General features: G+C 44.4%; 1 protein-coding gene across 4 annotated transcripts in view; it reads right to left on the reverse strand.

Moving 5' to 3' along the window:
- raly (RALY heterogeneous nuclear ribonucleoprotein) overlaps nt 1-24,384 on the reverse strand; it is a 109,143-nt gene that overhangs the window by 42,482 nt on the left and 42,277 nt on the right. For 2 of the 4 annotated variants that reach the window (XM_065955235.1, XM_065955237.1), the window contains exon 2: nt 3,778-4,076. In XM_065955235.1, the coding sequence (XP_065811307.1) occupies nt 3,778-4,033 (256 nt within the window). In that variant the 5' untranslated portion in view covers nt 4,034-4,076. Of the gene's footprint in view, nt 1-3,777; nt 4,108-24,384 lie in introns of all 4 variants that reach the window. The other 2 variants (XM_065955236.1, XM_020653184.3) reach the window with 1 other exon arrangement.

Raw genomic sequence — 24,384 nt, forward strand, 5'->3', positions numbered from 1 at the left:
ATCTTGATTTTGGAAAATGAGTGGTGTTTGATATTATGTTATATTTGTTTTGTCTGCTCAATGATGCTCCATGTCTGTCCTGCATGATATATTTTTTTTATATTAACCAAATGCTGCTTTATTTGTATCCTGCATGGCTGCTTACCTTTCTGCTTAATTACTGTCATGATATTTCTATTTATAGCTTTTAGCGATGTTTGAATTCGTTTTTCTTTTTTTGGGGAGCCTTTTATAAAATCTGGCCAGGGACAACAGATGAAAATTAAGCTTTTGGCTAACTCTGGCAAATTTACAGAAATGTTTATTAATATGCAATGTCCCTGTAAAAAAATAAAAATATAAATTAAAGCTGTAAAAATTAGGGATCATGTACGGCCTCATAAAGTCCACTAGAGGGAGCTGTTGAGCTATTTTGCAGATGTCGTTGGTACAGTCAGCTGTTCACTGGGAACAGTTTTTTTGTTATGCTTTTATTTCAGAGACAGGACAGTGGAGTCAGAAACCAGGGATAATCGTGTCTCGCTCACTTGGGCTGAAGCAAACCAGAGATTTGAAAAAGCATGTTAAGTGGAATCAGGTCAGAAATGTTGATTTCTGTCTCACACTCAGTTTAGTGTCTCCTCTCTGGATGCACTTGGAACGATCTTTAAAAGACATTCAGTGTTCACACAAAGAGCAGGAAAGTTTCAATCTCAACACCAACTAGAAAACTGAGAAGACCTTTGTACTCTGTTAACAGAAACCAGTTTGAATTACATCATCATGTCATTCCCCTGCAGGATACGTAAACATGTAACACTATAAACAAAAACACAAAAAAACGCAATTCAAACTGTAAAAAAAAAAACACAAAAAGGAGAGCTGCTGTCATGAATTACAGGAGAACAGAAGCTTCTACTTTTATGTTGATTTATTCAGCAGCGTGTAAGGACTCACTTGTTTGCGTGTATCCACCTGCTCGCTACACGTGGGTGTAAAGTTAAAAGCTGCTCTGTGCTCACAAAAGGAAACAACCTGTGATTCATCCTCACATCCATTCTGTGAAGTCCTCATCGTGTGAAGGATCTCTGGGGGCTGAAGTCTCTACCAGCACGCTTCTGGATGCTGATCACGACGACCCGGTTTGATACTCCACTCATCATTGCATGTTTTTATTCTACTGTGGAACGACTACATTCAGGGCCTGATTCTGTTTGTGTTGTATATACTTCAATAATCCCTGAGGAAAATTCTGAATTTAGACTCTGTTATTTAGTGACATGCTTCCCACACATTCACGAGCAGGACCTGTGGACATGCATTAGACGAGAGTGGGGCTGCTACGCACTGCTACTCAGGGAGCAAACCAGAGCATTTGAGGGTTCGGCGCCTTGCTCAAGGGCGGAGTTCAGGAAGTGCCCTGGCAACTCTCTAACTACCAGACCAACTTCGTTCGCATCGGGACCGGTGACCCTACAGTTCCCAACCCAGGTCCCATACGGACTGTGCTATTGTCGCCCCAAGTTCTGCTAAACCTGTACAAAGACCCAGCTAACTCACACACACACACACATACACACACACAAAGGGTTAAATGCATCCTAATCCAAGCTGCAGAGCAAACAGCGTCTCTGTGTGTCGGTTCTGTTTGTGCATATTTAAAAGAACCATTATGCAGTCATTATGGGGAAAATGCCGCCTGTCTATAGAAATAGGCCTCATTGCAAAAAGCCTCAAATACACAAAACCGGCGCCAACAGCCTGGAGCTGTTAGAGTGGAGCAAAAAAAAAAAAAGGTGTGTAAAGGTGGTAGCTGCACCCATGCTTAAGCTTTCCAGTGATCAGACAAACAAGTCTGCCTCCCCTCCCCTCCGAGCTCATCGTCAATGTGGCCAACATTCAGCTGAATGTGAACGAGAGCTCAGATCCTCACAGAGTGAAGGTGCAGAAAAACTTCTCCCCACATTCAGACCCAAAACAAGAGCAAACTGCACGGAGCATGACAACACTATGGGCGTGTCTGTGCCTGACTATCATGAGACATCTATTTGTTTGTGAATTAGACTTTAAGACTAAGCAGACATGTGCAACTTTTGGAGCATTAAGCTGTCGCATTTCCTTCTTGGTGAATCAGACCGTCTGATTTAATAAAAAGATGTTTTGGGGCTTTTTGCCTTTATGTGATAGGACAGAGGATTGAGCAAGAAAACAGGGAGAGAGAGAGGGTGGGGAATATCGGATTCGACCATGGGCCGCCCAGCTGAAGGACTATAGCCTCCGTACATGGGCCGTGAGCTAACCGCTAGGCCACCTGTTCACCCAGGCCAGATCCCAGGTCACATGAAATCTGACCTTTTCCAGTCAGATTAGGGCCACATTCATACTCTATCACACTGTTGCAATGCGACCTCGGTCTAAGTAGCCAGAATGTATGCGACTCTGAAGTCACTTTAGTTTCTCTTTCGGGCTCAAACCGCTGAAGTGAGCCGGAATGAAGCCGCTGTATAGCTTCTACCCTATCTTTGAACTGAGACTCAACAGATGAAGGGGCGCCGCACCAGGGGGTTATGAACAAATAATTGACCGTGTTTCTTTGCAGACTAAACTCCCCACAGAAAAAAAGGAAACCTTGCCTGTAAATGATGTAACGCTAACCTCTGGCTTCACCGGGATAACAGAGACATTCCCGTCCTTTCGATGACAGTGGATGATTGCTGAAGTGTTCCGAGGTTGTGATTTTGAAAGTGTTTGAAGATGAGGAGAAGCAGATGAAGAAGTGAGGATGATAAAAGGATGGAGGGATGAAAAGAGAAAGTGATTTTTCAGAAGCCAGAGGCTGAAGATTCAAGCCTGTTTACTTCACCGTGAAGGAGAAAGAGAGTGTGTGTGTGTGTGTGTGTGTGTGTGTGTGTGTGTGTGTGTGTGTGTGTGTGTGTGTGTGTGTGTGTGTGTGTGTGTGTGTGTATGTGTGTGTGTGTGTTTGTGTGTTTGTGTGTTTGGGGCAGTGATCCAAAACTCTGGAAATGGCAGAATGACACACACCTTCATCTAACCAAACCTGATATTGACCCCTGCCTTCATGACCGTGGGTTAGTCCACACACAAACACACACACACACACACACACACACACACACACACACACACACACACACACACACACACACACACACACACACACACACACACACACACACACACACACACACACACACACACACACACACACACACATATTGACCCATCAGACAGCTGGTTTTAGGACTCTGTTTACAAGCAGAGCCATCCATTATCTATTGTCATGGGGGGCTGGAGCCGATCCCAGCTGTAATTGGGCGAGAGGCGGGGTTACACCCTGGACTGTTCACCAGCCAATCACAGGGCTGACATATAGAGACAGACAACCAGCCACACTCACATTCACACCTTTGGACAATTTAGAGTCAGCAGTTAACCTAACGAGCATGTCTTTGGACTGTGGGAGGAAGTCGGAGTACCCGGAGAGAACCCACACATGGGAGAACATGCAGACTCCACACAGAGAGATGGGGATGGGGAACCAGGAACCTCCTCGCTGTGAGGCGACAGCGCTAACCAATGCAGCACTGTGCAGCCGAAACCAAATGATTAAACAACAAAAAGAAAATGACACATCGGAGTAAATTAGACAGCCCCTTATAATACCTGGTATATTTGTAATTTCTATGATACCTCTGAATTCATCCGTTTGACTTTCAACAAGCTTAAAAAAAAATCTAGGTCCGATGTATGACATGCAAATGGTTGCCGAGGACTCACCCAGCGTCTGTCCGGCCAGCACCCTGCCGTTCTCGCCGATCACCGCCCCTCTGGCGTGCCTCTCGCTGGCGTACTGGACGAAGGCGTAACCTTTGTGCACGGAGCAGCCAAGCACCCGACCATACTTCGAGAAGATGGTCTCCACGTCCGACTTCTTCACCACGGCTGTGTTCAGGTTACCGATAAAAACCCGGGAGTTTATGGACTTGGGATCTGTTTTGTTGGTCACATTGCTGGTCTGGACCTTCAGCGACATGCCGGAGAGACGAGGAGACGAGGAGACAGACGGACGGATGGATCTGAAGGGAGCGACGCAGAAAAGAAGGAGATCTGAAAAAGAATCAAAAAGAAACATAAAAGAAAAAAATAAAGATAGAATAATATAAAATAAAGAAAAAAACAAGAAAATTCAGGAACGATATGCTCTGCTCTGCATTTATCAATCCATCATCCATCCATCCATTCATCCAACCATCCAACCATCCATCCATTCATCCATCCAAACTTCCATCCATCCATCCATCCATCCATTCATCCATTTATCAATCCATCATCCATCCATCCATTCATCCAACCATCCAACCATCCATCCATTCATCCATCCAAACTTCCATCCATCCATCCATCCATCCATTCATCCATTTATCAATCCATCATCCATCCATCCATCCATTCATCCAACCATCCATCCAAACATCCATCCAAACATCCATCCATCCATTTATCAATCCATCATCCATCCATCCAACCATCCAACCATCCATCCATCCATCCAACCATCCAATCAAACATCCATCCATCCATCCATTCATCCATTTATCAATCCATCATCTATCCATCCATCCATTCATCCAACCATCCATCCATCCATCCATTCATCCATTTATCAATCCATCCATTCATCCAACCATCCATCCAAACATCCATCCATCCATCCCTTCATCCAACCATCCATCCATCATTTATCAATCCATCCATCCATCCATTCATCCAAACACCCATCCATCCTTTCATTGATTTAGCCATCCATTTATCAATCCATCCATCCCTTCATCCAAACATCCATCAAACCATCCATCCATCATCCATCTATCTACCAATCCAATCACCCATCCATCTATTTATCCAAACTTCCATCCATCCATCCATTCATCCATATCAATTCACACATCAATATTATTTTTATTTAATCTGTTTTTCTTTATTCACTCTTTCCTCCCAACATTCCTGTCACTCTTCAGTGTTCCTGTCAGTAAAGACAAAAAGGCCCCAACAGCAGAGGCTGAACGTAAAACTCAAACTTTGAAACTCTGAAACTCTGAAGCAACTGTAACACAGCACAGAGAGGTAAACAAGTGATGACGATGAACACAGATAGCAGACTGCAGGAGACAAAACTGCTGACACTGTGTGTGTGTGTGTGTGTGTGTGTGTGTGTGTGTGTGTGTGTGTGTGTGTGTGTGTGTGTTTTGATCCTCTCTGGACCTATCTGTCTGACCTCCCCGGTGACAAAGCTTTCTTAAACCTGATTGGTCGAACTTTAATAAATTAAATCTAGTTTTGCCCTGCCCTGAGGGACCTGTGTGTGTGTGTGTGTGTGTGTGTGTGTGTGTGTGTCTGTTTCAGAGGTCCACATTAAGTGAACTTATAAAAGTGTTGATCCAGCAAATCCTGTATGTGTGTTTGTGTGTATGTGAGTGGGTGAGCGAGAGAGAGAGAGAGACAGAGAGAGGGAGAGACTGAGAAGTTTGTGGGAATGTTTCCAGGTTCTGAAGGTGTTTACATCTAAACACAACCTAAGCAGCAAAACAAACAGACTCTCAGAATTTATGTAGCATTACCAATGAGCGTTACATGCAGTCAATTTTAAAAGCTGCAAACATGAAAATGCACCAGTTTCCATATAAAACAGTGTTTGGAGCAAAGAGAGAAGCACTCCATCTGTCTTTGCACAAAACATAGAACTGTGTCGCTAAACACTGAAGCCCAAAAATCTCATGCTATATAAGTAAATTAGCTCTAGAAGCATCCTCCTTTGGGGATTCATATTTTCATGATACATGCACACATTAGCATAAAACCGGATGAAGCTTGTAAGCCTTGTAAATGGATCAGAACGCTGACTTAATGCTTTAAATGTACATGTTTAGCTTTTAAATCAAATGAGCTTATTATCATCGTCTTCTCGTATTTATTTTTGTCCCCAATTACCATCAAGAGTTCCAGTTTCCCAGAATGTCTGTTAGCGTTGTGTGCCTGAAACAACAAATTACTCAGTGGATAATATTTAAAGGTGCAGTATGTAGATTCTGCCACCAGGAGGCTCTCTACCAAAACAATAACAAAAGATGATGTCGATTCTGGTGGGGAATCATGGGAATTCTCTCTGCTACTTTGCCCGACCACCCTCGATGAAATTAACTTGTTGACCGAGTGAATCTGACCCGAGGAAGAGGAATTCACCAACGGGCTAATGTATCCAACGGTCTTTGACGTATCATCCAGTGTTTCCATGGAGACGATAGTTGTTTAATTTAAAAGTTTGACTGGACTCAGGATTAAAAAGTGGTTCACTAAGAAAAAATACATACTCAGCATGTCGAGAGGACACGATGATTAATTCTGTACCATCCTGTGGTTTATGTTAATTTCTTAACGATGCTTTCTCCCTGAAGTCACGCAGCAGAAGTTAACCGTGTAAATACTGCTCGCCCTTTTGTGTGTGTGTGTGTGTGTGTGTGTGTGTGTGTGTGTGTGTGTGTGTGTGTGTGTGTGTGTGTGTGTGTGTGTGTGTGTAAGATTAGCACTCATGCGCTACAGGATCAGCGATTTGCATCCATTAATGTTCTTCTTGTAAGTCCTGTTAATGGATGAGTTTTCTATGAGAAGAGAACTTGAGGATTTACACTCACTCATATTTTCCTGTTCTTACTGTGAATATTGTGTTTCATATATTGTATTATACTGTATATATTCAGCATCCTTTTGCTTGGTGTCATGGTTTGGGAACATGTCGCTTTAAAGCAGAAACTGTCTATTAAAAATAGATAAATGGTTTAGTAGGCTGATTTGGGACTCACAGCTTAACCCCCTGACCTCCAGACTAGTTACAGAGACTCTGCTTAAAAAGATGACTCCCTCTCTTTATTGTCAATTTCAGCTTCTCCTGCCTGGTCCAACAGGCACTTGTTATAATTTGAAGAAATGTAATTCCTTTGCTTCTAAACTGATACCAATAAATGTGTAATGTGTACGTTTACAGCTACGGTCACTTTATTTATCTCATTTTTACCTCACAGTTATATTGTATATATTAGTTCTGTTGTTCCATTATTATTCACCATGCACCTTAATAACTTATCATTTAGTATTTGCCTACTTGCACATAGTTCTGTATATATATATATATATATATATATATATATATATATATATATATATATTTATTTCTCGTTTACTGCACATAGTTATGTTTACATCTGGTCACTACTGCACATAGTTCTGGTTACATCTGTTTACATCTGTTAGTCCGATCACTGTCCACTTATATCTACTCTTTTATATTTTGTATTTTTAAGTCAAGTTTAAGCTTTAAGTTTAATTTAAATTGACACTTTATATTTAGGTTAAAATGTTTTGTTTACTTGCACTGTTGTTAATGTTGGGCCACGCAGGCTTAGAACAGTCATACAATGGACTTGGGCCTGCACCTCTGTAAAAGCCTCATTTGAGTTATTCACTGAGATCACAAAGAGGCCTAAAAGGACTCTTAATCCCAGAATCCCCTGCGGTACTTCACACCTACGTGTGAAGTAAAGGGGGGACCGGAACCTCTCTCTCCTCATTGGAGGAGACCTGAGGTAGACCCCCATGGAGCAGGCCAGGCTACAAAACTCCAAGACTTCCATTGCTCGACCTCTTTCACGCGCTGACCTTCGGTGCTCGGAGACCCAAGAAGATCTCCTGTTTCCTGCAACCATCTTCCTTTGTTTTAAGTTTTGGCGCGCAGGTAATCCGCGGCCGGCAGTGTTCTAAATTCCGAGCTCGGATTGTCCAGTGAACGCATCTCAGTTTCTCGGAGAGCGTCAGACTATAACAGATTATCAGAAAGATAACGGTCTTATTCCGTCCTGCAACGAAAGGACATCAAAGGACATCTTTCCACTCGACGGAGAACCAACGAAGCCGCTCTCGCCGTAAGGGACCCTCGCCGCCATCAGACGCCTCTGCACCAGGACGGACAGAAGATCTGCTCCATCGCCGGACTCTTTTCCTTTCACCAATCGCGGACAAAGCGATTCACAAGTGAGGCTTAATTAGGTCTGGGCAGAATTAGCTTTAGAGAGTGTTTTTAACAATTGTTGATCAAAGCAGAAACTGTAATTTTTATCTTTGTTGGACCTGCGTCCTGAGTTTTAACTGTTTAAAACTCTTGTTGTTGTTTCGGACCGCTGCGTCCTATATGTGTTTAGTGTAACAGCGTTATAACCGGGTATTACTCTTCTGATCAGAAAGGCCAGTGTAAGCCGTATTAACCTGAATTCGGCTATTGGTTTGTTTCTGTGAATGAAGGGAATTACTCCGAGTTGTGGCGCGGGAGTCGGACTGTGATCCGGCCTCGTCAGGCACGCATTTCTCTTTTATTCTCTTTTATTTCCCCTTCTACGCACACACATACACACATATTCCTGTGTAAACGTACATCTGTAGACCAACTCCACCACCGCGCCATTACGCACAGAGATCTATACACTCGCGGCGTGGGACGAAGTAATCTTCCCCCCCCTTCTCTCTCCCTTTCATCCACACGTGCACGCACCCAGGTCTTTGTTAGGTTTGCGCCATCGTGAACGACCACGAGGGTACGAAGCCACCCCCCCCCTTTCTTCTTCCCTCTCTCTCTCTCTCTCTCTCTCTCACACACACACACACACACCTACATTCACACCCCTTCCACAAGCCTTTGCTTGATAATGTTTGTTGCTTAGATTAGTTTATAATAGTTATTTGTTTAATTAAGTTCATTGATTTTGGATTGATGTTGCTTTGTTTAAATAAATTCTGTTATAATTTAAGAGAGCAGTTGTTTGTGGTTACTGGTGTATTTACATTGTGATATAAGCTGGGTGCGAAGGCTTTGTGTACGGATTTCACGCCTTCAATTTATTAAATATAGTTATTCATTATTAATAATATTAGTAATTAAATAACTAATTTGAGACTGATTTGAGTGATATTTTGGTTATATTTACCTGATTACAGGTTGGTGCCCCAAAACGAGATTAAACATAGTTTAATGATATTTTATTTATATTATTAATAATTAAGTATAATTATTAAAGAATATAACCAAAGTTGACTTGATACAACCCCAACAAATGGTGCGGCCCGTGTGAGGCCTTCAATAAACCAGCTTTATTGCACTGTTAATGCACAGTAATCCAAACTTAAAATCCTAAAAAGGATCCTTCGGAAGAAAATTATATTTTCTTTAATTTTTTTGTGGTTTAAGCAAAGCAGACATCAAGCTGTGGCTTAGTTGTGTTTTATGTTGTTAGTTAATGGTTAAAGCCGTAACTGTTGTCCCCTTTGGGTCCATACAACAATTGGACATAATGATGCAGCTAGTGTGACTTTATCAAGGAACTTGATTTGTTGCATTAATCTAGATTTTGATCCTGAAGTATTCGACTAAAGGATTGTGGTGCTCCTTGTTGTTTGAGAGCCATTTGGCCAGATGAGAGTGTAACCTCATCATTGTTGCATAGCCAGCTGTCTGAGAGGTGTGAGTTCCTCCCTTCCTTTGAGGACTTGAGGTGTGAATCCCCTCTCCTATCTTCCAGGATAGACTGCAGTGATCAGTTGGGAAACTTAGATAAGATTTGCTCTTGTGTACCAAGACCCTAGGTGAGTCGGGGGCTGAGACTCCTTTTGGATCAGACGACGCAGCACTGCAAGAAACTGCTGCCGGTCTGACGAACCTCTCCTCAGAGGAGAGTGCCAACCTATATAGCTAGTCAATTAGCATTAGTGATAAGAAGTTAGAAGAGCTAGTTGATCTTGTCAACCACAGAGCCAGGCTCACCCCTAATAAAGACAGAATGTATGCAGAAGACATACATCAACTATGGGCCAAAGCTCACTATGGATCAGCCGATCCACCCCTTCAAGACATAGTTGCTAATCTTATCCACCTCCCTATAGAGCAGCTCGACAGCCTGAACTCCTACACCCTCAGCACATGTGAAAAGAAACTAAAGGGCTTGGTTGAATATGCAAATCAAGCAACTGGGAAGCCAACACGTACAGTTTCAGATGTTCTAGGCGAAATTCTCCTCCTTTATCAGCGCAAATCAAATGTGCAGAATGAGATACACCGGGAACAGCTAGCCCGGGTACTAGAAGAAGGACAGATCCTGCGGGACGACTTCGAAAGAATGCAGGATAAACTAAAGACCTTGCAGGAAAATTGCAAGGCCCTGCAGGAGGAGAATAAAACACTGCATGAAAGCAGCAAACTGGCCGAACAGAAGAAACAAAGTGACACGGTACCCAGATTTCAGGATAGGCAGATAAGTACTGCAGCCCCCAGATCAGCTGAGGAAACCTCAGACGAAGGATGGGAGACTGAACCAAGCCCCTGGAGGAGGGAGACAGACATGTTGCAGGATCTGGAGGAGAGGGGAAGGCACCGCCGGGTCGACCCAGGCACAAAAGCGCCCACGTCCTCAGACCACCCGGTAAAGAGCTGGATGATTAAAGATGAAGGGCCCCCGCGTTCTGCAATACGCTTTGAGCGAAGAGAGCCCTCACCCCGCAGGAGGAGAGGCTTTACTCCCCCTAGAGACAGGGAGGAGACACAGGCCCAATTGGGCACCGAACGCTACCTGTCCCACGATAGACGGCCACGTCTGAGCCGAACACAAACCCCGCCACGGTTACAACCCTACTACCGTGACAACCACAGGGCTTACGATTCGTCAGACGAATCGGACGACCCTTGCCAGCCTTCGGGTCAGGGCCTGCGAACCAGGCAGATAGAACCTCAGGCCAAAGATCTGAAGCGTTTTGACCCAGATAGCCCAGATTCAAGTATCAACGACTACCTTAGAGCAGTTGACCATTGTCTCCTTGACCTGCCTCATGCGTCCTCACATGAAAAACTGAAACGGATCTGGAAGACTACGGCTAGGAGTGTCCGTGATTTCATGGGGACAATCCCACCAAAGGTCCGATCCTTGCAGAAAGGAAACAAATCTGTTAGTCAGCACTTACAAACTGCCAAGCAGAAAGTGTTGGACATGTTTGAATTAATTCAGGGAGCACAGGTAAGCATGGAGCAAGACATATCGTCAGGATATGACTCTGATCCTGGACCAAGCCCCTTAAGAGATCAAACAACCCTGCTGAAAAAGCTCAGTAAAGAACCGAGCAGCCAGGATAACCCAATGACTGAGGAAATAAGTCTAGTTTTCCCTGATTTTGACTGTGGAGCCCCGCTCCTTGGGGAAACGCCCCAGTTCTCTGACAACTGTGACACCCTTTCACACCTTCACAGGTTTGAATCACCACATAGGAAGGGGGGTGACTTCTCAGCCCCCAGAGGCAGAGATAACACCAGGCCCCCTCCTGCTACCTGTAGGTTCCCATTGCAGGATTCACAGCTGAGGAATATCCAAACCTCAGATGACTGGGATGGCTCCCTTCTACCCAGAGATCAAAGAATGCGCATAAGGCTCATTGAATCTATGGCACAGGATGTAGAGCGGTTTGATCCAGATAACTCAGACCTCTGCATCGATGATTACCTCAGAGAGATTAACCTGTGTCTCAGTGAGGTACCTGATGCATCCACAAGAGAAAAACTCAGGCTGATCTGGAAGACAACTTCCAAGAGTGTCCGTAACTTCACGACTACCCTTCAGCCTGAGATCAGATAACAGTACTCTGCGCTCTGCAATGCTTTGCGCCAGGAATACTCCACCTACATTGACCCTGCATCTGCCCTTCTTAGTGCTTTCAGTGTCTTGCACCAGAAGCACGAGGCCCCCAAAGATTATTACTGGCGACTAAGATCTGCATATTTCCAGGGACGTAAGGCTCCAGGTCTGGAAGAGAACCCAACTTTCAAGTCCATCTTCATGCACAATCTGCATGGCTGCGTGCGTTCAGATGTCACCCTGCATAGTCGTACACATCAGCTTAGTATGAAAGAGATCAAGAGATTCGCACAGGCGGTTTGGCAGACACGCTTACGTCACGTGTCACGTGAGGGCAACAAGTTGCCTTGTGCTAAGAATAAGAGACCATATCACCGGCAGAATAGAGAACAGAGCCAGGGGGGTGAAGGTGGGACTCAACCACAGAGTAGGTTCCAGCCTGGAGAACTGATCGCTACCAGATCTGAACGGAACTCTCGGGATGGCCGTAGTCTGAGACAGAAGGGTAGGTATAATCGGAGTTCCTACGAGCTCCCTAAGGACTCCCTCGCTTACAGAGAACCCGATTCTGACTCCACATAGGAGTGGGGGTGTAGCCTCCATTCTAGAAACACAACAATGTCACTCTACCGACATGAATGTTTCCTAGTCCCTGTTTTGTGTTTTGACATAGGTAGGGAGACACATAATGTACATGTACATTTACACACCTACATGCCACAAACACCTTCCCACAGGCTTACTCCTGCCCAGGCTAGGAGTTAGCCCACAAATCTACACCTTATACTCTTCTCTTTCTCCCCTCCTCTTGTCTGTTTGTTTCATTTGTTTTGTTAAAGAATGCACCTTGAGTAGCGAAGCTTTGCTAATGCCTGGTTATGTTTTATGCCTAGCTTTAGACATAGTTAGACAGTCTGCCCAGACTTTGCCTCAGTGTCTGCCCAGACCGAATGCCTCTCAAAATGTATGGACTTTTGGCTCACTAACTATTTGAAAATTTGTCTCCTCACGCATGGACTGTTGGCCCTATTTGCCCTAAAGACCGCGACCCGCAATCCCATTCTTCAGGACAAAGGGGGGATGTTGGGCCACGCAGGCTTAGAACAGTCAAGCAATGGACTTGGGCCTGCACCTCTGTAAAAGCCTCATTTGAGTTATTCACTGAGATCACAAAGAGGCCTAAAAGGACTCTTAATCCCAGAATCCCCTGCGGTACTTCACACCTACGTGTGAAGTAAAGGGGGGACCGGAACCTCTCTCTCCTCATTGGAGGGGACCTGAGGTAGACCCCCATGGAGCAGGCCAGGCTACAAAACTCCAAGACTTCCATTGCTCGCTCTCTTTCACGCGCTGACCTTCGGTGCTCGGAGACCCAAGAAGATCTCCTGTTTCCTGCAACAATCTTCCTTTGTTTTAAGTTTTGGCGCGCAGGTAATCCGCGGCCGGCAGTGTTCTAAATTCCGAGCTCGGATTGTCCAGTGAACGCATCTCAGTTTCTCGGAGAGCGTCAGACTATAACAGATTATCAGAAAGATAACGGTCTTATTCCGTCCTGCAACGAAAGGACATCAAAGGACATTTTTCCACTCGACGGAGAACCAACGAAGCCGCTCTCGCCGTAAGGGACCCTCGCCGCCATCAGACGCCTCTGCACCAGGACGGACAGAAGATCTGCTCCATCGCCGGACTCTTTTCCTTTCACCAATCGCGGACAAAGCGATTCACAAGTGAGGCTTAATTAGGTCTGGGCAGAATTAGCTTTAGAGAGTGTTTTTAACAATTGTTTGATCGAAGCAGGAACTGTAATTTTCATCTTTATTGGACCGCTGCGTCCTGAGTTTTAACTGTTTAAAACTCTTGTTGTTGTTTCGGACCGCTGTGTCCTATATGTGTTTAGCGTAACAGCGTTATAACCGGGTATTACTCTTCTGATCAGAAAGGCCAGTGTAAGTTGTATTAACTTGAATTCGGCTATTGGTTTGTTTCTGTGAATGAAGGGAATTACTCCGAGTTGTGGCGCGGGAGTCGGACTGTGATCCGGCCTCTTCAGGCACGCATTTCTCTTTTATTCTCTTTTATTTCCCCTTCTACGAACATACACATACACACATATTCCCGTGTAAACGTACATCTGTAGACCAACTCCACCACCGCGCCATTACGCACAGAGATCTATACACTCGCGGCTATCCAGACGCCTCAGAGACACAGATCGTGTAGGGCCGAACTCAGTCTCTTTTAGACCTTAAGGCCACATTTAGGCCTTTGTTAGGTGTGTGCCATCGGAAGGGCGACCACGTGGGACGAAGTAATCTTCCCCCCCCTTCTCTCTCCCTTTCATCCACACGCGCACGCACCCAGGTCTTTGTTAGGTTTGCGCCATCGTGAACGACCACGAGGGTACGAAGCCATCTCCCCCCCTTTCTTCTTCCCTCTCTCTCTCTCTCACACACACACACACACACACACACACACACACACACACACACACACACACACACACACACACACACACACACACACACCCCTTCCACAAGCCTTTGCTTGATAATGTTTGTTGCTTAGATTAGTTTATAATAGTTATTTGTTTAATTAAGTTCATTGATTTTGGATTGATGTTGCTTTGTTTAAATAAATTCTGTTATAATTTAAGAGAGCAGTTGTTTGTGGTTACTGGTGTATTTACATTGTGATATAAGCTGGGTGCGAAGGCTTTGTGTACGGATTTCACGCCTTCAATTTATTAAATATAGTTATTCATTATTAATAATATTAGTAATTAAATAACTAATTTGAGACTGATTTGAGTGATATTTTGGTTATATTTACCTGATTACAGGTTGGTGCCCCAAAACGAGATTAAACATAGTTTAATGATATTTTATTTATATTATTAATAATTAAGTATAATTATTAAAGAATATAACCAAAGTTGACTTGATACAACCCCAACATTAATTTACTGCTCTATGTGCCTTTGAATTGCCACCCGGGGACAAATAAAGTTTTTTTGAATTGAATTGAATTGAATTGTAAATCATTATCAACTGGAGGTAGGCAGTGAGTCCAGATGCAGCAGGAGGTCACAGAGGACATAAAACACTTAGATAGATGGATAAACACACTAAACGTGGGTAAAGTTTCAGATCATGAGGTAAATGTATGTTGGAGCAATCCCAGGATCAGCCTGCAGAGGGCGCTAAATGGTTTGTTCAGCAAATTGCACCATAGATCCCTAAAGGCTTGTTCTGAAAATCATGTGATAGTTCCCAGAGGGGAACCCAAGCCTCAATGTAAGCTGTTGAAACCTCTTATAGGCTCTCTTCTGCCAGCACTGGATAGCGGACTCTGTTGCTTCATCCTCTACTTCTGCAAAAAAAAATTTACGTCACAGATGTCTGACAGAGATAGTCTCCAGCTGTGAGGTGCATGAGTGAACAGCCAGGTCAGGAGAATATCCGGAGAATTCCTCCTGAAATAAGATATTTTTAGGAGTGCTTGCTTTTAAAAAATGTACTACACATGACAAAACCTACGATCAAAACGAGCACAACATCGCAGCACAGCAATCGTTCCATCTCGATAGTCTTGTTTTCAACATCGTGGGAAGACAAAATTGTTAATGAAATTGAACATTGATTAATTGCCCAGCCTATACCCAACAGACTTTGGTTACACATGTTTGAAAACCACGAGTCAGTGGAAAGTTGAAATGGTCGTTGACGGTCTGGAACCTATTTCGAGTAAAAGCAACAAAAATGGTCAATGACCATGTTGGGGAAGATGTCCAAAAAGTTAAAAATGATCAACCGAATAAATACTGTTCACATCCATCAGTGATGAGCTGAAAGAGAGGAGAGCTGAGAAGTGTTTCATCTGACTATAACGATAATATGAAGAGGAGCTTAAAACCAGAAGGACGAGCAGTGACTCCGCCCTCAGGGAGAGAGGGTCAGAGGAGCGAACCGGGAGAAAACCTTCAGAACAATAAGCCGAACAGACGAGGCAGCAGAAGCTTTGGGATTACAGACACCTCGGTGAACTTTGCTTACTGCACAAGTTGGTAATTTTGTGGGCTTACAGCCAATAACGCTGATGTTATTTCGCAGAGGCGCTAATACTTTTACAAACAGCGGTGACCTTTCAAAGCTTTAAGACCACATCTGCTCCAAGTCCTCCAGAGAGGTTTGCATTTAAAGGGGGGTTTCACTTTCTCTCAAACAGTCCACAAACAAGTCACGGATACAAAGAAATGAGACCTAAAGACAACCTTAAATGAAAAGAGACCTCGTTCAGTTTTCAGAAAGCGAAACCAAAAAAGGCTTTTTGTGTCAAAATAAACAATCCTTCTCTTTTTGACTGACATGCAACTCAGAGACCTCCAGCTCAGTCACGATCAAAAATAAACCACTCTTCCTCTGAGTCTTGTTGTTGACTCATATTTCATCTGTTCTTTTTTTGTTCTTTTTTTGTGAACTGTCAAACCAATGTTCACTCTCTCAAAGCCAAGGATCACTTCAAACCTTGCACGCCAGCCACCTACATGCAAGCCAAGCCGATCATCCAAAAAACCCATTAAAATCAAAGTATTTATTTTAATTGAAGGGATCGGTCCTTTAGGCCACTGGCTTGAACTTTTTCCCCAATTCAGAGATTTATTGCTTCAGTAGGTTTTCAAAAACGAGCTCTACAAACAGGAGGGTGTTTGCAAGAGCTTGAACGATGTTACTTTAGTTTGTGCACTCATAAGTCGGAGTCAAGATGCATGACATTAACCGGAACATCCTGATGTTTCAGTTATAAAGCCTGGTCAAGTCTTTTCTCTCTGCAACCTCATAGGAATGAGAACTCAGTCCAAAGAAAACATGCTAATTGTCTCCCTTGGTTAGACTGTGGTAGTAATGTTTTTTTTTTATTGGCTGTGTTGGTTGTGTCTGAGCCGTCTTCACAAACACTGTGGCTCAGTTGGTAGAGTCGGTCGTCTCTCAACAGGAAGGTTGAGGGTTTGATCCCGAGCTCCTGCAGCCACATGTCAATGTGTCCTTGGGCAAAACACTTAAGCCCAAGTTGCTCCCGTTTAACTTGTTTTCACCTCCTGCAATGTGTGTTTTTACAGAAGTTGATCGAGCTGCATGCGGAGAAATCTTGTTGTTCAAAACCAACATGGTGACGTTACCAAAGAACTTCAAATGTAGTGTCACTTACTAAACACTGGCAGAGGTCCAAAAACAATTATTTCATTTAGGAGGGAGGTAATCAGAGTGTTTTTCATCAGTGTGTGTTTGTCACAGTGAACAGAAGAGTGAGGGGCAGAGCGAGTGTAGAGTCTGCACTAATTGATAGACCGTAGATCTGTAGAAATAACGGCTTGCACAAAACTATACTCAGACCACCACTGAAATAGATTGAGATTGGTGTGAGGTCCATCAGGGGTGTGTCCAGACTTTTTGGACTTGGGATGGCCCAACTGGGGCTCTGTCTTGTGCAGGGGTGGTCTTAAGTTTGTGCGCACACATGAAGAGCATTTATTTACCCCTTCACCAATCACATCGACTTTAAAGTGACACAAGAAAATGGCAACATGTACATCCTTTAAGCTTTGGTACTCAAGGACTTAAAACAAGATGTACGTCCAAAGTCACAATTTAAAGTGTTTTGAAAATCACAAACAAACATCTGCACATTTAAAACTATGAGCAACAAACTTTGCAACAAAGCATGAATAGTGCAATTCAACATAAGTCCCGCCTCTGGCAAGGCAAATAGCCAATAATAGTCAAGGATTTTGGGGTGGCAGCTGGGGTGGCCAATAAGATTTCAAGGGGGCACCACTACTGGCCACCACTCTGGACACGCCCCTGACGTCTAAGTGTGGTTAATGCTGGTTATTAATTCCCTTAGTTATATTTCTCATATCCAGACACCAGCCTGGTAGAAAAACAAACACTTGCACAAACATGAGGCCCACTGTAGATGACGAGGATCTTTGCAGAGCACGTGAAACGCGCGTAGGGAGGGCCGGGCCTGGTCGAGCTACAAGAGGGGCCTCAGATGACTTAACAACGTAAAGAACAAAGCGAGGAATTGAGTGAAAGGAGCAGGTCATTGTCAGAGAGATAGGTAAGTAGTAGTAGCTCTGTGTGAAGGTCCCTGGGATAGATGTGCTCTCTGAGTGCTTTCGTCTTTTAAATTAACTCGCAAAATATTTTCATGAATAGTCTCTTTATTAATGTTACACTTACTTTTTGTATTAGCAGCAGTATTTCTAATCACTTGTCAATAATTAACCATCTTTCTACAGGGGGTGGATGCAAGGACAGACACTAGAGTCTGTTGCTATTCAAACGGTTTCTCTGAATACATCCTGCTTTTTGTGTACAGAAGAGCGGTTCAACTGACTCATTAATCACTTCAAATGATGAAGGACATGTTGAAGTTACAGAGTGTTCCTTTAGATTTTCATGCTAGTGTTTCCTCCTCTCCTATAGAGAGGAGCGTCCTGCAGCGTAAGGACACGTCCGGGTTCCTGTGAACCTGCAGCAGGACAAGGCCAGCGAGCAGCAGGCTGGGAAGGCATGTAACGTTTCAGAGCAGCGGCACACAAGGAGGACTGATCTGAACTGCCAAGAACACGGCCTTCACCTTGTTCAGACGACACTGCGTATGTGTGTGAGAGAGAGAGAGAGAGAGAGAGAGAGAGAGAGAGGCGAGGGGGCGAGAGAAACAGAGACAGGAGAAGGAAAGCAGGAGTCAATGTGTTCGGCGGAGATAAGAAGACAGACCTGGACAAATGGGGTACAACAAGGAAACAATTTTCTTCGCCAAGAAAATGAGTAATGAAAGAGAGGGAGGGACTACTTTAGAGTCGCGCTGTGATTCGTCGGCATGCTGTTAGTGTGTATATATGAGATATTTGACCTTCAATTCAAGGCTCGCAATTATGGTATCTTAATTGGTCTCCTTCTCTGCGTCTCTCAGAAACGTTTGTTCTGCTATACTTTCATTAAGAAGACACACAGTATGTGGATAATATGGATGAACATGAGGGAACGGGGTCTCCAGAAACTTTTTTACCCAACATGTTGCAGCAATAGAACAAAGTTTGCCTTTGGTGTCTATTCCCAGAACTGATCACTCCATCGGACTGTTTGGTCCGAACAACCACCGCCGTCCTCATTCATGCAGGGCCTGCTCCGACCTCCACCTCAGCGGCGAAGAAGTGTGGACGACTCGAGCGTCTCGCTATGGCTGATTGATTGATCACTCCACTCAGGGCGTTTAAAAAAAAAAAAAAAAAAAACAAGCTTGACTACATTTTCAAAGTCAGTGCGGGTCGTTTGTGCTGGTGTGAAAGCTGTCAATCAAACCCTGATGCAGGCCAAACAATGGTGCAGAGATCGCTTACAAAGGTGGGTCTCAATCCGCATTTTTCTTTACTCTGGTGCAGTTTGTTTGTAAGAATATGAACCGACCTTACTGTACAGTAGGAGGTAACCAGCATGGGCCCTCTCTGCACATCTTTACTGCACATGTGTTAAAACCACAGACAGACCTGAAGGATCTTCAGAAACACTTTGGGTTCATGAGCAGGTCCTGGTTCGGGGGGATTATCATGTACCCCCTGGACTGTCTTTGATATGCAAACAATACAAAAACTGGCAATGGTTACAGTATGAGTGTGAAATGATAGGTTTATGACCAGCTTCAATTCACCATCTCACCGTCTGTGTCACCAAGTCCCCCTGCCTCCAAAGTTTACAAACATATAGCTTGGGTCAGGGTCTGCTTGGGGACAGGGGCAGGGTAGCCATCGGGGGGTATGGAAGGAATCCTGAGGTCACAACCCTCAAACAGACTCTTAAAACACCGTGGTTATGTGCCGCAGTGCTGTGTGATGGTGTTGTTTCTCTCTGTCTCATCTTTCCTTGTAGACGACAGGTATTTCAGAACAGAGATCAAATGATTTCATGTCAGTCTGGAAAGGAGCATCAGCATAAAGGTAGCACGTCTGTGAACATGTGAAAATCCTGCATACATTCATGCCACTCTAACCCACACACACTCACACACACTGCCCCTTTACTGCTACTTGAAATTCTTTTAAAATGTCACACATGTTGCCCGAAAACTTCTGACACACACACACACACACACACACACACACACACACACACACACACACACACACAGAATTATTGCTTCAGGTAACAGCTGTGGCAATAGGATAAACTCAAATCCATTAAATGCACACAGACTTTCACAAACATACACACACACACTCTCAGGTTCTTGGCGAGATGCATAAGTGAAGAGTGGAGCTCAAAGCCCCCGAGCTAGCCTGCAGGCTAACACACACACACACACACACACACACACACACACACACACACACACACACACACACGCACACACCACTCATTCACTCACTCACTCACACACACACCACTCACTCACACACACACGCACACGCACACGCACACCACTCACTCACTCACTCACACACACACACTCACACACACACACACACACACACACACACACACACACACAAACACACAATGATAATAACGATAACAACTTGTTACCTGATGCCCGGGTTGCTGCAGACTTTTTAAAATACACACATAATGATGTTATGATGTTTGATGCTCATACTAAACCTCGGCAAAGGTTTTTATTTAAAAAAAACGAAAAAAAACAAGATACACAGTTGGTGGCGTGTTGCTTGGACGTGGTTTCCTGCTGCTGTGAACAAGATGTTGCGAGAACTTGGTGACACTTAGCCAGAACCTGACGTTGAAAAGTATCTTAACTACTCAGAACATGATGATGAAGCAGATGTTATCGGCAGTATAGCTCAGTCTAGGGACTTGGGTTTGGGAACTGTAGGGTCTTTGGTTCAAGTCCCAGTGGAGGACCACATTTGGAAATTGGTCCGGTAGCTGGAGAGGGGCCTGAGCACTGTCGAGGTGTCCTTGAGCAAGGCACCAAACCGCCCCAAAACCAGCGCAAACCAACCCCTCGCAGGATTAATAAAGTACATCTTCTTCTTCTTCTTAATCATACTTTCAGCACCTAAAAGCTTTGTATGGATACTTTTTAAACCAATGTACTTATTCTACCAACCAGTTCCCCTTCTCAGGAATATGTCAATATTTCTGCGTCTTCTCCACACTCTATTACCCCCCCAACCCACTGTCTGCGTTTCACAACTCATTTCACAGTATTAAAGGAAACATCCACTTTAATACCACTCTAAGTGTACCTTTCATTTCTCGGCCCATTTTGTTGTTTGATGGTTTGTTTTTCCTCGAGGCAGAAGTGGGCTCCACAAACAGAACATTACCGCCTTTCATCATAAAATAACTCCTCGCCTGCTTTGAACATCACACACAGTGATGATGTACATTTAAACAATGTTAAAGCAGCTTGAGGCTGTACTTCCAAAACAACAATCACTTATTCAATCATGTCCTTCCTGCAGGCGCTGCATTGTTTAATGTTACCGTGTTATGACACTTCCTTGAAATAAAGAGACACCTATCATCCAGAGCAGGGACACAACATGGACTTATAACACCAAACCTTTAATGTTGGATGAGTTATTTATACAACACTTATTGTAAGAATACATACAGCTACATGCAAGGTAGAAATATTGCTTTCTTTTTTCAATCCCAGACGGTCTGTTGGGTTCACAGGAATAAAATATGCAACAAGAGTGCTGTCAGAATGGCGCCGCCTGAACCCCAATTTCCTCATACTTCATGCACGCCGTGGTCCGTCGGTGCTGCGCACTACGTCGCCGTTTGCTGCCACTCTAGTCAATCATTTTGTTTCCACAGCGAGCGCCACGGTCGGTCGGCAGCAGCACCACTACACTCTGCTCGATCTGTTTCAAATACGCTGCGAGTGTTATTTTTGACAGAGAACGCGGCAGGCGCGCATCAAGCTAGACAGAATAGAACGACCTGGACAGGAAGTCAGGCAAGGAAACGCACAAGGCGTCCGGGAAATTTAAAAATAAAATACAATATACGGACTCACTATCGTATTTGTCATCACTTTATCAACATGACTTCAAAACAGGCACCAAGAGAACAACAAATCATCCTCAGAGAGAGAAAGAAACATGCTGTTTGCATGTTTTTCTCTGTATTCCCGCGGGATCTTGTAGTTCTCCTGAGATCTGTGTACAGCCACTTAATGACTGCTTTCACGTTCCAGAAAACCGATCCAATGGGGCAGGGCACGTGCCGTTCAACGGAGCAAAACCGCGGCGCCGACAGACCGCGGCGTGCATGGAGTATGAGGAAATTTGGGGTATATGAGTTTTCCTACTGTCATTGCAAAATTTGCACATTTTGAGTAACTGTTTTGGTTTAAGGTTTGTCAGCCCTCAGGCCCCCCCCCCTTCTGGCCTGGAGCCCCGAGCAGTTACCTGCCCTCGCCTGTTTACAAGCAGCGCCTCTGGTCGACTTTCAAATGAGTAACGGAGGAATCTGATACGGTATGAATAACCGAGTGATGATAGAGAAGAACACAACGCTCAGTGAGTCTTACAGCTCTCTTTTTATTTAAAGTGCATCATTGAGGATTTAATAACATTAGAGCTGCACACCTGAAAGCCCACCGCTCACTCACCGCTGGCTTCATCCCAGTCGACTCCTCCATTCCCACTCAGGCCACCATTAGCCGTCTCCATGGCCTCCACAGGTCGCCTATAAATCATTGCCATGCAGGCCAACAGGCAGTAATAGAGACAGATAGTCTCTCTTCCACTGCATTAATGAACTGTTGTTCCTGGAACCAGCACAGCCGATAGACAGAATCAATACTGCATTGTTTTCTGCTCCGCCATCACACCAGACCTGACACCAGCCTCACTATCAGCTCAGGTAGGCAATTAATAAGAGGGCAACGCTGGGGGATAAAGCATTACTCAACTAACGATGTTTTTAGATCTGCCAAAATGAACGTATCCGCCTCTGTTGAGTCTGACTCATGTGTTGTTGTCTTGATATCCGTTTTCCTTTTTTTTTGTCTCTGAAGATGAAGATGTTACTGAATATCGAGCTATGATTCATCCAATTTAATTTACAACAAATTGTGCTACCATGGTGCTTTGTTTTAAAACTATGTCTATAAATCTAGCAGCAGGTAAAAGAAGGTAGCCCCGCCATAGACGAACTACCTGGCTGCAACTGATTTCAAATCAACAAACAAAATCAATCGATCATGATTTGACGACAGGTGTGACGAAAACATGTGTTCAGATTTTTTTAAATGATTGTAGTGTAGGACGTGTGACGGCCTTCCCGCCTGCAGGGAGTGTCTCTTGAACACACACTTTTGTGTGTCTGTGTGTGTGTTTGTGTCGTGTCCCCCCCCCCCCAGGTCTCTGGTCACCAGTGGGCAGACCTGGCCAGTCTCCCAGTCTCTTCCATTTAAGATCGGGCAGTCATCCTCTCACTCTCTGTCATCCATCCTCATTGTCACACCGTCACCACAGCTCCTCGTTGCACCATGTTGTGTAGTCTGATTATGTTGATTTAGTTTTACACATGACAACATGCTGCACACACGTCATGCACACACACAACACACTGATTCACTGACAAACACGCCTCACTCTCTTTGTAAATGTTTTTTACATTTGGTATTTTGTAATAAACTTTACAGCGTTTAGGGTCGTCGGCTGTCGGTCCTGGTTGGACCGTTGGTGAGCGGTCGTCGCCCTAGTTTTTGTGGCCCCCGTCGGCCTTAATTCTGCCGATTCTATGTTGAATCAGCGTCGGCGGTCGGTGAGAGGAATCTCTCTGATTGGCTGTTTGGAGGTTTCATATCTCTCCAGCTCTCGACACAGGTTCAGGAAAGCCCCTTGAGCATGCCGCTGTAGTATCCATGCTTTCACCCATTAGTGAGTTTTCTCCTTATTTGTCTCCTCCGCCTCTTCTTTTCTTTTTCCACTAAAAGACCAAGAGCTGACAACACCAGCGCCATTTTCAAGTGTTTATCAGACATTATTCTCCATAAGTAGGCTACCTATAATACGAGTGGTGAGCGACAGCCGTGTGAAAATGGTCTCCTCATATCATAATAGCGCACTACCACCACCTGCTGGCATGAATAGTTATTTCCTCTCACTCATGTGCAGAACGTCCGTGGTGGTTGGCCGTCAGCTGTAGTCTTTGCGATGTGTTCAAGTGCAACTTTTTGGCCAAGACGTGAGGCGACGCCACAGTAAGCCTTCATCTCCACTAGTTCTTTGCCGTCTGCTTGGTGTGTCGGGGCCTTAAGAGACGGATCGTGAAATATTGTTCCCAGGTTGTGTTTAAAAAGAACAAAGACATCCCATTTGTGAAAATTGTCAACAAATACACCTGGATAGTCCTGATAGGGAAGTAAAACCACAGAAGAAGAGAGGAGTGAGACACGTTCAAGTGCTTTTTCTCTCTCAACAATTTCTCTTCTCCTCTCCCACTCTTAGTCTCGTCTTTTTCTTCTCTTTTCTCTTCTTCACACACTCAGCTTCATCTTTCTGTCCTCCAACCCCCTTTTTTTTTAAAATCAGATCTCCACTCCAATCATTTTTCACTCTCGCCCTGCTGTCCTCCTCCTTCCCTTCATCTCATCTTCACGCCTTTGGTGTTTTGCTTTTTGAGTT

This window comes from Labrus bergylta, chromosome 5 (genome assembly GCF_963930695.1).
Source record: "Labrus bergylta chromosome 5, fLabBer1.1, whole genome shotgun sequence".
Taxonomy (NCBI): Eukaryota; Metazoa; Chordata; class Actinopteri; order Labriformes; family Labridae; genus Labrus; species Labrus bergylta.